The sequence below is a fragment of the Poromitra crassiceps genome (genome assembly GCF_964638095.1).
Source record: "Poromitra crassiceps genome assembly, chromosome: 6".
In the NCBI taxonomy this organism is placed as follows: Eukaryota; Metazoa; Chordata; class Actinopteri; order Beryciformes; family Melamphaidae; genus Poromitra; species Poromitra crassiceps.
Genome location: NC_139627.1, coordinates 8,294,254 through 8,307,849, shown reverse-complemented (window position 1 = coordinate 8,307,849; position 13,596 = coordinate 8,294,254). Strand labels below are relative to the sequence as shown.

Here is a 13,596-nt window from a genome sequence, read left to right as displayed (position 1 = left end):
AGGAGAGCATAAGGAGAATGTCAATGCAGTTAAATCTGGATATACAGTACTGTGCAAAAGCCACGATTTAAGTTAAGATGCTTTCAAAAACAACTTAATGTACTCGAAAGAGCAGTCTACTGACACACTAATGCAGAAAACAAATATATCTAAGACAAAACATTAATATTAAAAATATCTATGGACTTCTGCACAGTACTGCATGTTCTGAATGTCAATGTAGTGCAGGAATTTCTGCACTCACAACAGGTGTCAACTACTTGGAGAAAAACTCTCAAGCTAGCCCACACACACACAACTCTAAAGCTAGCCCACACACACACAACTCTAAAGTTAGCCCGCACACACAACTCTAAAGCTAGCCCACACACAACTCTAAAGCTAGCCCACACACAACTCTAAAGCTAGCCCACACACAACTCTAAAGTTAGCCCGCACACACAACTCTAAAGCTAGCCCACACACAACTCTAAAGCTAGCCCACACACACAACTCTAAAGCTAGCCCACACACACACAACTCTAAAGTTAGCCCGCACACACAACTCTAAAGCTAGCCCACACACAACTCTAAAGCTAGCCCACACACAACTCTAAAGCTAGCCCACACACAACTCTAAAGTTAGCCCGCACACACAACTCTAAAGCTAGCCCACACACAACTCTAAAGCTAGCCCACACACACAACTCTAAAGCTAGCCCACACACAACTCTAAAGCTAGCACACACACACACAACTCTAAAGCTAGCCCACACACAACTCTAAAGCTAGCCCACACACACAACTCTAAAGCTAGCCCACACACACACACACACAACTCTAAAGCTAGCCCACACACACAACTCTAAAGATAGGCCACACACACAACTCTAAAGCTAGCCCACACACACAACTCTAAAGATAGGTCACACACACAACTCTGAAGCTAGCCCACACACACAACTATAAAGCTAGCCCACACACACAACTCTAAAGCTAGCCCACACACAACTCTAAAGCTAGCCCACACACAACTCTAAAGCTAGCCCACACACAACTCTAAAGCTAGCCCACACACACACAACTCTAAAGTTAGCCTGCACACACAACTCTAAAGCTAGCCCACACACAACTCTAAAGCTAGCCCACACACACACACAACTCTAAAGCTAGCCCACACACAACTCTAATGCTAGCCCACACACACACACACACACACAACTCTAAAGCTAGCCCACACACACACAACTCTAAAGATAGGCCACACACACAACTCTAAAGCTAGCCCACACACACAACTCTAAAGATAGGCGACACACACAACTCTAAAGCTAGCCCACACACACAACTCTAAAGCTAGCCCACACACACAACTCTAAAGATAGGCCACACACACAACTCTAAAGCTAGCCCACACACACAACTCTAAAGCTAGCCCACACACACAACTCTAAAGCTAGCCCACACACACAACTCTAAAGCTAGCCCACACACAACTCTAAAGCTAGCCCACACACACACACACACACAACTCTAAAGCTAGCCCACACACAACTCTAAAGCTAGCCCACACACACAACTCTAAAGCTAGCCCACACACACAACTCTAAAGCTAGCCCACACACACAACTCTAAAGCTAGCCCACACACAACTCTAAAGTTAGCCCGCACACACAACTCTAAAGCTAGCCCACACACAACTCTAAAGCTAGCCCACACACACAACTCTAAAGCTAGCCCACACACAACTCTAAAGCTAGCCCACACACACACAACTCTAAAGCTAGCCCACACACAACTCTAAAGCTAGCCCACACACACACACACAACTCTAAAGCTAGCCCACACACACAACTCTAAAGCTAGCCCACACACACAACTCTAAAGCTAGCCCACACACACAACTCTAAAGCTAGCACACACACACAACTCTAAAGCTAGCCCACACACACAACTCTAAAGCTAGCCCACACACACAACTCTAAAGCTAGCCCACACACACAACTCTAAAGCTAGCCCACACACACACAACTCTAACGCTAGCCCACACACACAACTCTAAAGCTAGCCCACACACACAACTCTAAAGCTAGCCCACACACAACTCTAAAGCTAGCCCACACACACAACTCTAAAGCTAGCACACACACACAACTCTAAAGCTAGCCCACACACACAACTCTAAAGCTAGCACACACACACAACTCTAAAGCTAGCACACACACACAACTCTAAAGCTAGCCCACACACAACTCTAAAGCTAGCCCACACACACAACTCTAAAGCTAGCCCACACACACAACTCTAAAGCTAGCCCACACACACAACTCTAAAGCTAGCACACACACACAACTCTAAAGCTAGCCCACACACACAACTCTAAAGCTAGCACACACACACAACTCTAAAGCTAGCCCACACACACAACTCTAAAGCTAGCACACACAACTCTAAAGCTAGCCCACACACACAACTCTAAAGCTAGCCCACACACACAACTCTAAAGCTAGCACACACAACTCTAAAGCTAGCCCACACACACAACTCTAAAGCTAGCCCACACACACAACTCTAAAGCTAGCCCACACACACAACTCTAAAGCTAGCCCACACACACAACTCTAAAGCTAGCCCACACACACACAACTCTAAAGCTAGCCCACACACACAACTCTAAAGCTAGCCCACACACACCTCTAAAGCTAGCCCACACACACAACTCTAAAGCTAGCCCACACACACAACTCTAAAGCTAGCCCACACACACAACTCTAAAGCTAGCCCGCACACACACAACTCTAAAGCTAGCCCACACACAACTCTAAAGCTAGCCCACACACACAACTCTAAAGCTAGCCCACACACACAACTCTAAAGCTAGCCCACACACAAAAGAAAACAAAGGTTTTGCATAAACAGGGATGTAATATCATCCTTGATATGTAACCAAGCACCATTTAAGTAGACTGGAAAGCTGTTTTGCATGATAGAAAGTTGAATCAAAAGGTCTACTTGACAGAAAGCTTGGCTTAATAAAGAAACTCACATGGACCTAAGTGTTCAGAAGTTAGAAGTAGTGTCCAAAAGCGAGTCATACAAAGCTGCTTCACTGCTGAGTTTTGTGATGCCCAACCAGCCAATACGCAGCCAGAGGGGGGGGGGGGGATGAATTTGCACTGATTGGCTGATGGGGAAGGAAGGGGGGGAGTCACCTTGGCCTGGACTTGTATCAACAATGCGCCTGTTTTCCATGTTGGGTCACATTGACTTATAGGCCCAATCTCAATGTCCCCCTAAGCACTGAGCCCTGAGCCCTCACAGACTTAACTGACATCAGCTGGTAAGTGATTGAGGGGGAGAGGCTGCAAGGGTTCAACATGGTATAAAGAGGAATGGGACAGCGCTCTCACGTTACCGTGACAACACCAACAACAAGTGCAGCCATGTTTCTCAGCTTTGTGGGGTTGGGATTTGTTCTCTTACATTTACTTTTTTGTTTACAATATTTTTTATTCGTTTCAGTTTGCAAATGATTGTAACAGTGACAGTATAATAGATTATTTTACAAAAAAGTATATATACCCGCTCCAGCCACCTTCCTCCCACCCCTCACCCCATTCCCCCCATCCCTTCACAAGACAAAAAACAAAAACAGATTCAAAAAAATAAATAAATAAAAAGTATACACCTACATGTGAACTTATTTTTGGTAGCGGTAACGTTTGCTCCTTCCATTGTGTTTACCGTTTCTTACACACTTCCGGGAAACCCCCTAGTAACCACGGTAACCCAAATGTAGCATCACAACGCTATGAACTGTGGGAAATCCCCTCGGGCAAAGTCTGCAGAGCTGCGGACTTACGGAAAGTCTGCATAAAGGGCTCGAAAATGTCTGCCGAGAGCCCTCATGCACTCGATGATTTCACAGTGGGACAGCCCTAAGCCCTCGTACACCTCGCGGGCACGCGCCTCAAACTCCGTGAGTCTGTGAGTGCGGACATTGAGATTGGGCCTTTTAGACTGCTGGATGTAATTGTGACCCTCGTAGTGTTTGGACTCACCCTCTTCCCTCTCCTTCTCGGTCCTCAGCTGAAGCTCCAGCTCCTGCTTCTTCATGAAGACCGACAGCTCTGTCAAGGTCATGGAGATGTTCTCAGCCCCTCCTGCATCTGATAAAGAAATGGTAGAAGTGTATCACTCATAAACTATTGCTAGATTTCACAATTGGGGGTTTGATATTATAACCAGGAAAAGCACCCAAAGAGCAAAGACATCCAACAGATGTGACACCTACAGAAAAATCTCTGTTACATACTTCCTGTATTTCAAGTGATAACAATACACAGAGCACAATTTACTACTGTGCACTTTAGATCGCTGCTACAGTTGTCATTTGCACTTTAACTGTTGTGCTGCACTTTAAACTGCTGCTCTAGACTGTTCTTATAATGTTTTTTATTATAATGTTCTTATTTGTTTTATGTATGTACTTTGTACTACGCTTTTTGCAACCCAAATTGCCCTTTTGGGACACTTAATAATAACACTTAATAACTTAAATCTTTTGGGAAACTTAATAATAACACTTAATAACTTAAATCTTTTGGGACACTTAATAATAATAAATCTTGAATCTTACAAGAGTTTTACAATTAGAGACAGTATTTCATAGCATAACAGGAGATGCATCTGAACTGTGAAAATCAATACAATACAATGAATAAATCAGAGACAATAAGCTCATGGTGGACTAACCTCTGTTGTTGGCTACTTCTCCTCCAACCTTCTCTGCTTCCTTCACTTGGTCCTGCCTCACCAGCGCAGGCTTACCGGCTTCTCCTTGCCGACGATCCTGAAAGGAACAAAGTGAACACAAAATATTGTTACACATTTGTTTTGTGCAGCCCATTGAAGTAGTGGTTCACACTTTCACCTCACAGCAAGAGGGACCGTCTTCTCCAAGCATCTCAAGAGGGATTTGGCTTCCAATCATCAGGATGGGCAAATCTGGTGCAACTCCCAGTAATGCTTCAATAATTTTTTCTTTGCCATTTGGATCATATTATTCTTTTTATAGACGGTTTTCACCAGAGCGCAACCCCACAGCACTTTTTTTCTCAGCATTCGGCAAACTGCAGAGATATTCACTCAACATCGTTACTTTTGTTTTCGCTGCTCAGCTGTATAGACGGTTTTCACGGAATGGTCAGTCCTGCACTTGAATGTTTTTTTTTCTTTTATGTCCATAGCAAACACTGCAACAGGAAGTGAGCGGGGGTTCAATTTAGAATGTTTTTGTTGTCAAGTTAAAACCGTCTATAGTAGTTACTTAGGATCGTTTTCTCATGTCTCATGTAATGACAACAGATACTTTTTTACTATACTATTTAACGGACAGCACTACCTCATATAATGACACCCAGAAGACAGCATAATAAATAATTATCCAGTTGGTTATTTAGCTGCATTTCAGATTTAGCCGATGTTTTTAGATAGGATATATTCCCCATCCTCAGTTGCCATTTACTCTTTGGCCGTGCTGCTGTGCCAATTGTATGAATGTTGATCATAGTTTCAACTGCTGCTCCCTATACTTCAGAATGGGACTCCATGAGGCTTAAACCACAACCAAGTATGAGAAATCAATCCATCTCCTGAGCTTGAGAAAGGGATTTAGCCAGATGTGGGTTAGCAAGATCATTTGAGCCGGCTGGCATCTTATTAGCCTGGATTAATTACATTATTAATTATTAAATATTAATGGCTGATGAGGAACTGGGCCCTGATGATGGAGAACACTTTGAGAACTAAGACTAAACTATTATCAAATTCAGTAAAACAACATGTAGCAAACAATAATGGTTTTTATACAGCATACTATGCATCTTGTTATGCTAGATAAACTACCTGCAAAAAGCATATACTTGGTATTTTTGTCTGAGGTTATTCATAAATAAAATGGCAGGGAGAACATACCTTTCTTGGTGGACTAGACTGGACTGTGTTGGTTGGTAAGGAGATGATGGGAAAGTCATCTGATAGGGTGGGAGGTGGGGAGGAGGTTGCTGGAGTGCTGGAAGCAGGGGTTCCTTTCCCTCCTGCGTGGAGAGAAACTATCAGTATGAGGAGAAAAGACAGTTCCATTATAGTCCTAAACTAAACAAATATCTACACAACTCGGAACATGGCAGCGTTGAAATCTATTTGATAACCACAGTGTGACTAGTGACCTGTGGTGCAGTAGAAGATAACCACGGTGTGACTACAGTATTGACCTGAGGTGCAGTGGAAGCGGCTGGGAAGGTGCGAGGCACTGTGGGAGAGCTCTAAGTTGGGCGACATGCCCCTAGAGGAAGGGGGCGTGGCCATGCCACACAAGGAGGAGGGGCTCCACAGAGGGTCCTTCCCCCCGCAGGAAGAGTTGTTGAGTTCACAGCTGGAGTTCTACAAGGAAGATTAGACAAAGACCAGAGAGCAATTTATGTCCACAGAAGAAGAAATCATGACCAAATCTGACAGACATACATGTACGACACAAAGGCAAGAGACATGTAACATTTTAAAGAAGCTGTATCACTGCTCTGCACTGTTGTTTAATCGAAGAATATCAATAAACAGATGTTTTTAAAAAATCTTATAAAATAATGGAAACCGTGTGTAAAAATGTGAAGTCCAGCTTCAAGCCCCTGTGTCAGAAGCATCCAGCCTCCTGAAGAGTCTCCTGTGTGCTGTCCTGTAGCTGACCTCACCTCTGGAGCAGGACAAACAAGAGTGTTTCCCTACAAGGATCAAATGACTGTAATATCATTATTGGTATGATTAAAAGGAAAGGTAATGAAGAGTATTAGATAGAGTTCATCAAAATGTTATTTAACTGCCTCGGGATCCTGAATATATTCTTCTGACAATGCATTCTTGGGCCTTGCGCAAGTATTTATTTGCATATCTGTCCTGCAAAAACCTCATAACTTCATTCTTAGTGATTTACATATTTGAACATCAGTTGAAGGATTTCATGCTCTTCTATGGGTTGAGAAAATCCTTGGGATTATGAAACCATTTCAAAACTCCACTGGATAAAACTTTAAAAATGCATGGTGGGCTGTTTCCCTGACATCAACGATATGCCACCCTTACCTTCATGATCACACACCTACTTAACACTACTACTACTACTTAAAGGAACACTCCGCCCATTTTCAACCAGCTTTGTATCATTAGAACATCAGTAGTATATCAGAAAACTGTAAACGGTTTTGAAGTCTGTCATTTAATTTGACAGTTATTGAGTGTTAAAGTGTGGACCAGTGACATCACTGGTCCACACTAACTCAAATTAATAACTCATTAACTCAAATCAACTCTCAATAACTGTCAAACTAGATGAATGATGAATAGTTTGACAGTTATTGAGAGTTGATTTGAGTTAATGAGTTATTAATTTGAGTTAGTGTGGACCAGTGACACTTTAACACTCAATAACTGTCAAAATTAAATGACAGACTTCAAAACCGTTTACAGTTTTCTGATATACTACTGATGTTCTAATGATACAAAGCTGGTTGAAAATGGGCGGAGTGTTCCTTTAACGTTCATGAACTTAGCGATGGTGGTGGAGGACATAGAGGTCCACTGTCTTGTTCCAGATCACCTCAACAGAGATTAGACACATTGGCTGCTGCACAGCTCTGAACGTGATGTCATTTTCTGAACTTACCAGACTGTCCTAACTGTTCTATTATTTGCCTTTTACCCACTCAGTTATTATATCCACATTACTGATGATTATTTATCAAAGATCTCATCATGTCAATATTTTGTGAAGGCACCAGTGGTTAAGTTATTTGGCCAGAAATATTGCGATGTTGTATTTTGTCCATATCGCCCAGCCCCTAGTTTCAATGTGACAAATCCGGAGCCAGTCATCTAAACACAATCCGATTTAAAATGCCTATTTCCTGAAACGGCGGGTCTCCTGTGTTTTTCCCCAACTTCTCTGTTTGTCTGGCTCAGAGAGGAGTGCAACACTGAGACAAATCCGCAGACAGCCCCCGGGGGGGGCAGAAAAACACCCAGACCCCCCGTGTGGCTGCCGGCCCAGAAATAGAGAGGAAGAGAGACAGCATCTCTAAGGCAACCAAGCCCTGGGACAGTCCGCAGAGGGGGTGGAGGGCCAAGCACGGGGGAAGGGGGGCATGTGCTGTACCTCCTGTGGGCCGGACCCAACTGCCTGCCAGCTTGTCCACTTGGACGACTGAAAACCCTGTCAACCCACTCTCTCTCCGCAGCAAGGGGAGACATTGGCCCGATACAGAGAGCATTGAAGGGGAGACATTGGCCCGATACAGAGAGCATTGAAGGGAGCTTGGAGCAAAGTAATCAACTCACTGAACTGGACACGGCTGACATATCAAGTGTAAACAACAGCAAGCAGCGATGGGAAAGTAAGAACTCGACGCACTCTGGCATTAACCTGACGCTGCCAGATGGTCCGTTTCACATAAGCATCTGGGAACTCGCTCGGGGAAACGGTTTAAAAGAGGCGGGCACTTTCAAAAGAAATACTTAGCAGGTGATTGAATGAACCAGCTGTCTATCATGTCTATTACGGGCTCACTTCTCGCTGGGATCACACCGAAGGCCCGCCCCTAGCTGCCTCATAGGGCGCCGATTGGCCCGACCCACTGGCGGTTCGGATTCAAACCAATAGATTGGAGCGTGGCAAGACGGATGTCGTCATTAAAAATCGTGATCTCGCGCAAATCCATCCGCCTCACAGAGTGACTCTAGCATTACCCACGGCACATTGGTTTCTGAAGCCTCACAGAGTGACTCTAGCATTACCCACGGCACATTCGTTTCTGAAGCCACACAGAGTGACTCTAGCATTACCCACGGCACATTTGTTTCTGAAGCCTCACAGAGTGACTCTAGCATTACCCACGGCACATTGGTTTCTGAAGCCTCACAGAGTGACTCTAGCATTACCCACGGCACATTGGTTTCTGAAGCCTCACAGAGTGACTCTAGCATTACCCACGGCACATTCGTTTCTGAAGCCTCACAGAGTGACTCTAGCATTACCCACGGCACATTCGTTTCTGAAGCCACACAGAGTGACTCTAGCATTACCCACGGCACATTCGTTTCTGAAGCCTCACAGAGTGACTCTAGCATTACCCACGGCACATTAGTTTCTGAAGCCTCACAGAGTGACTCTAGCATTACCCACGGCACATTCGTTTCTGAAGCCTCACAGAGTGACTCTAGCATTACCCACGGCACATTGGTTTCTGAAGCCTCACAGAGTGACTCTAGCATTACCCACGGCACATTGGTTTCTGAAGCCTCACAGAGTGACTCTAGCATTACCCACGGCACATTCGTTTCTGAAGCCACACAGAGTGACTCTAGCATTACCCACGGCACATTGGTTTCTGAAGCCTCACAGAGTGACTCTAGCATTACCCACGGCACATTGGTTTCTGAAGCCTCACAGAGTGACTCTAGCATTACCCACGGCACATTGGTTTCTGAAGCCTCACAGAGTGACTCTAGCATTACCCACGGCACATTGGTTTCTGAAGCCTCACAGAGTGACTCTAGCATTACCCACGGCACATTCGTTTCTGAAGCCTCACAGAGTGACTCTAGCATTACCCACGGCACATTGGTTTCTGAAGCCTCACAGAGTGACTCTAGCATTACCCACTGCACATTCGTTTCTGAAGCCTCACAGAGTGACTCTAGCATTACCCACGGCACATTGGTTTCTGAAGCCTCACAGAGTGACTCTAGCATTACCCACGGCACATTGGTTTCTGAAGCCTCACAGAGTGACTCTAGCATTACCCACGGCACATTGGTTTCTGAAGCCTCACAGAGTGACTCTAGCATTACCCACGGCACATTGGTTTCTGAAGCCTCACAGAGTGACTCTAGCATTACCCACGGCACATTGGTTTCTGAAGCCTCACAGAGTGACTCTAGCATTACCCACGGCACATTGGTTTCTGAAGCCTCACAGAGTGACTCTAGCATTACCCACGGCACATTGGTTTCTGAAGCCTCACAGAGTGACTCTAGCATTACCCACGGCACATTGGTTTCTGAAGCCTCACAGAGTGACTCTAGCATTACCCACGGCACATTGGTTTCTGAAGCCTCACAGAGTGACTCTAGCATTACCCACGGCACATTCGTTTCTGAAGCCTCACAGAGTGACTCTAGCATTACCCACGGCACATTGGTTTCTGAAGCCTCACAGAGTGACTCTAGCATTACCCACGGCACATTCGTTTCTGAAGCCTCACAGAGTGACTCTAGCATTACCCACGGCACATTCGTTTCTGAAGCCTCACAGAGTGACTCTAGCATTACCCACGGCACATTGGTTTCTGAAGCCTCACAGAGTGACTCTAGCATTACCCACGGCACATTCGTTTCTGAAGCCTCACAGAGTGACTCTAGCATTACCCACGGCACATTGGTTTCTGAAGCCTCACAGAGTGACTCTAGCATTACCCACGGCACATTGGTTTCTGAAGCCTCACAGAGTGACTCTAGCATTACCCACGGCACATTGGTTTCTGAAGCCTCACAGAGTGACTCTAGCATTACCCACGGCACATTGGTTTCTGAAGCCTCACAGAGTGACTCTAGCATTACCCACGGCACATTGGTTTCTGAAGCCTCACAGAGTGACTCTAGCATTACCCACGGCACATTGGTTTCTGAAGCCTCACAGAGTGACTCTAGCATTACCCACGGCACATTGGTTTCTGAAGCCTCACAGAGTGACTCTAGCATTACCCACGGCACATTGGTTTCTGAAGCCTCACAGAGTGACTCTAGCATTACCCACGGCACATTGGTTTCTGAAGCCTCACAGAGTGACTCTAGCATTACCCACGGCACATTCGTTTCTGAAGCCTCACAGAGTGACTCTAGCATTACCCACGGCACATTGGTTTCTGAAGCCTCACAGAGTGACTCTAGCATTACCCACGGCACATTCGTTTCTGAAGCCTCACAGAGTGACTCTAGCATTACCCACGGCACATTGGTTTCTGAAGCCTCACAGAGTGACTCTAGCATTACCCACGGCACATTCGTTTCTGAAGCCTCACAGAGTGACTCTAGCATTACCCACGGCACATTGGTTTCTGAAGCCTCACAGAGTGACTCTAGCATTACCCACGGCACATTGGTTTCTGAAGCCTCACAGAGTGACTCTAGCATTACCCACGGCACATTCGTTTCTGAAGCCACCCTGAGCGTGCATGTATGTGTCTCGTGGGTATAACCTAACCAAGATCTGCTTTTGACTGTATTGTGGATGATCTCACCTGGTGTCTAGAGGTCTGTGGGCTACGGTAGGACTGTGTCCCTGAGAGGGGGGGCAAGGACAGGGGCGGGGCCAGCGGCTGCCGTGGGGTCGAGAAGGGAGTCGAAGAAGAGCTTCCTGTAGACAAGAAGACAAACAGTCTGAACAATGCCTCTTGTGGACAGCAGCAGTATCTCTCTGTCCAGCCTTTTCTGTTGTGGCAGAGAAACCAACCACTGGAGTTCCAAACACCAGTGATAACCACAAGTCAATGAAGACATGTAAAGTAAAAGAAGCTCAAAACATATTCTCTCTACATTCAAAAGCGCAGTTGAAATAAAAAGGAAATAGCCTTTTTCTGATTCTGAAAAATGAACAGTATATGAAGTGACCAAACCAGTCAATGAGAATGAGAATTCTATTCTTAACCCGATTATGCAGGCAACTTGGTTTGAAGTGGATGCATGTAAACATCACCAGAATATAACCAGATTAAGAGAAACCCAGTTCAAATGCCTGGGTCACTCCAATATTAATCAGGTTACTGCAGCAGATAATCATCTTACTAGCTTCACATTTAGATTTAAAATACATTCCCTGCTTTAGAAGTAACACGCTATTGTTTCATCCAAAACGGTTGCTAACAGCTGCAACCTTTTTTGCAGGCAGACCGTTTCAGCTGTGGACGCAACAGGAAGACAGGAAGACACTGTTAACTGTCTTATTCATGGTAACAGGGACACTCAATCGTTGGGTGTCAAAGGTGCATGTCAACACAATTATAAATACCTAAAATACATCTGTAACATGTAAATGTGGTCCATGAGATTTCATAGTGCAGAAGACTAAGCTCGCACACTAACAACTACATTTTAATGTCAGAGTAAACAGACTGTTAGTCTAAGGAGACAAAAGCACATCCTGTTTAATCACTTATCGTGTAATAGTGTTTTTCCACCTGCCAGTTACGATCGTACGACTACGCTTGTCGTAGCTTCTACGTCACGAGATAAAACGTGTTGTAGCTTCTACGTCACGAGATAAAACGTGTCGTAGCTTCTACGTCACGAGATAAAACGTGTCGTAGCTTCTACGTCACGAGATAAAACGTGTCGTAGCTTCTACGTCACGAGATAAAACGTGTCGTAGCTTCTACGTCACGAGATAAAACGTGTCGTAGCTTCTACGTCACGAGATAAAACGTGTCGTAGCTTCTACGTCACGAGATAAAACGTGTCGTAGCTTCTACGTCACGAGATAAAACGTGTCGTAGCTTCTACGTCACGAGATAAAACGTGTCGTAGCTTCTACGTCACGAGATAAAACGTGTCGTAGCTTCTACGTCACGAGATAAAACGTGTCGTAGCTTCTACGTCACGAGATAAAACGTGTCGTAGCTTCTACGTCACGAGATAAAACGTGTCGTAGCTTCTACGTCACGAGATAAAACGTGTCGTAGCTTCTACGTCACGTACGTCACGAGATAAAACGTGTCGTAGCTTCTACGTCACGAGATAAAACGTGTCGTAGCTTCTACGTCACGAGATAAAACGTGTCGTAGCTTCTACGTCACGAGATAAAACGTGTCGTAGCTTCTACGTCACGAGATAAAACGTGTCGTAGCTTCTACGTCACGAGATAAAACGTGTCGTAGCTTCTACGTCACGAGATAAAACGTGTCGTAGCTTCTACGTCACGAGATAAAACGTGTCGTAGCTTCTACGTCACGAGATAAAACGTGTCGTAGCTTCTACGTCACGAGATAAAACGTGTTGTAGCTTCTACGTCACGAGATAAAACGTGTTGTAGCTTCTACGTCACGAGATTCTACGTCACGAGATAAAACGTGTTGTAGCTTCTACGTCACGAGATAAAACGTGTTGTAGCTTCTACGTCACGAGATAAAACGTGTTGTAGCTTCTACGTCACGAGATAAAACGTGTCGTAGCTTCTACGTCACGAGATAAAACGTGTCGTAGCTTCTACGTCATGAGATAAAACGTGTTGTAGCTTCTACGTCACGAGATAAAACGTGTCGTAGCTTCTACGTCACGAGATAAAACGTGTTGTAGCTTCTACGTCACGAGATAAAACGTGTTGTAGCTTCTACGTCACGAGATAAAACGTGTCGTAGCTTCTACGTCACGAGATAAAACGTGTTGTAGCTTCTACGTCACGAGATAAAACGTGTTGTAGCTTCTACGTCACGAGATAAAACGTGTCGTAGCTTCTACGTCACGAGATAAAACGTGTCGTAGCTTCTACGTCACGAGATAAAACGTGTCGTAGCT

The 13,596-nt window shown here is 45.0% G+C and overlaps 1 protein-coding gene across 1 annotated transcript in view; it reads right to left on the bottom strand.

Annotated features, from left to right (window-relative positions):
- The window catches only part of tsc1b (TSC complex subunit 1b), a 57,925-nt gene that overhangs the window by 28,410 nt on the left and 15,919 nt on the right, over positions 1–13,596 (bottom strand). Inside the window, 5 exon segments of the mRNA XM_083638352.1 lie at positions 4,041–4,148; positions 4,735–4,831; positions 5,956–6,077; positions 6,255–6,423; positions 11,328–11,443. Of these exon segments, the coding sequence (XP_083494478.1) occupies positions 4,041–4,148; positions 4,735–4,831; positions 5,956–6,077; positions 6,255–6,423; positions 11,328–11,443 (612 nt within the window).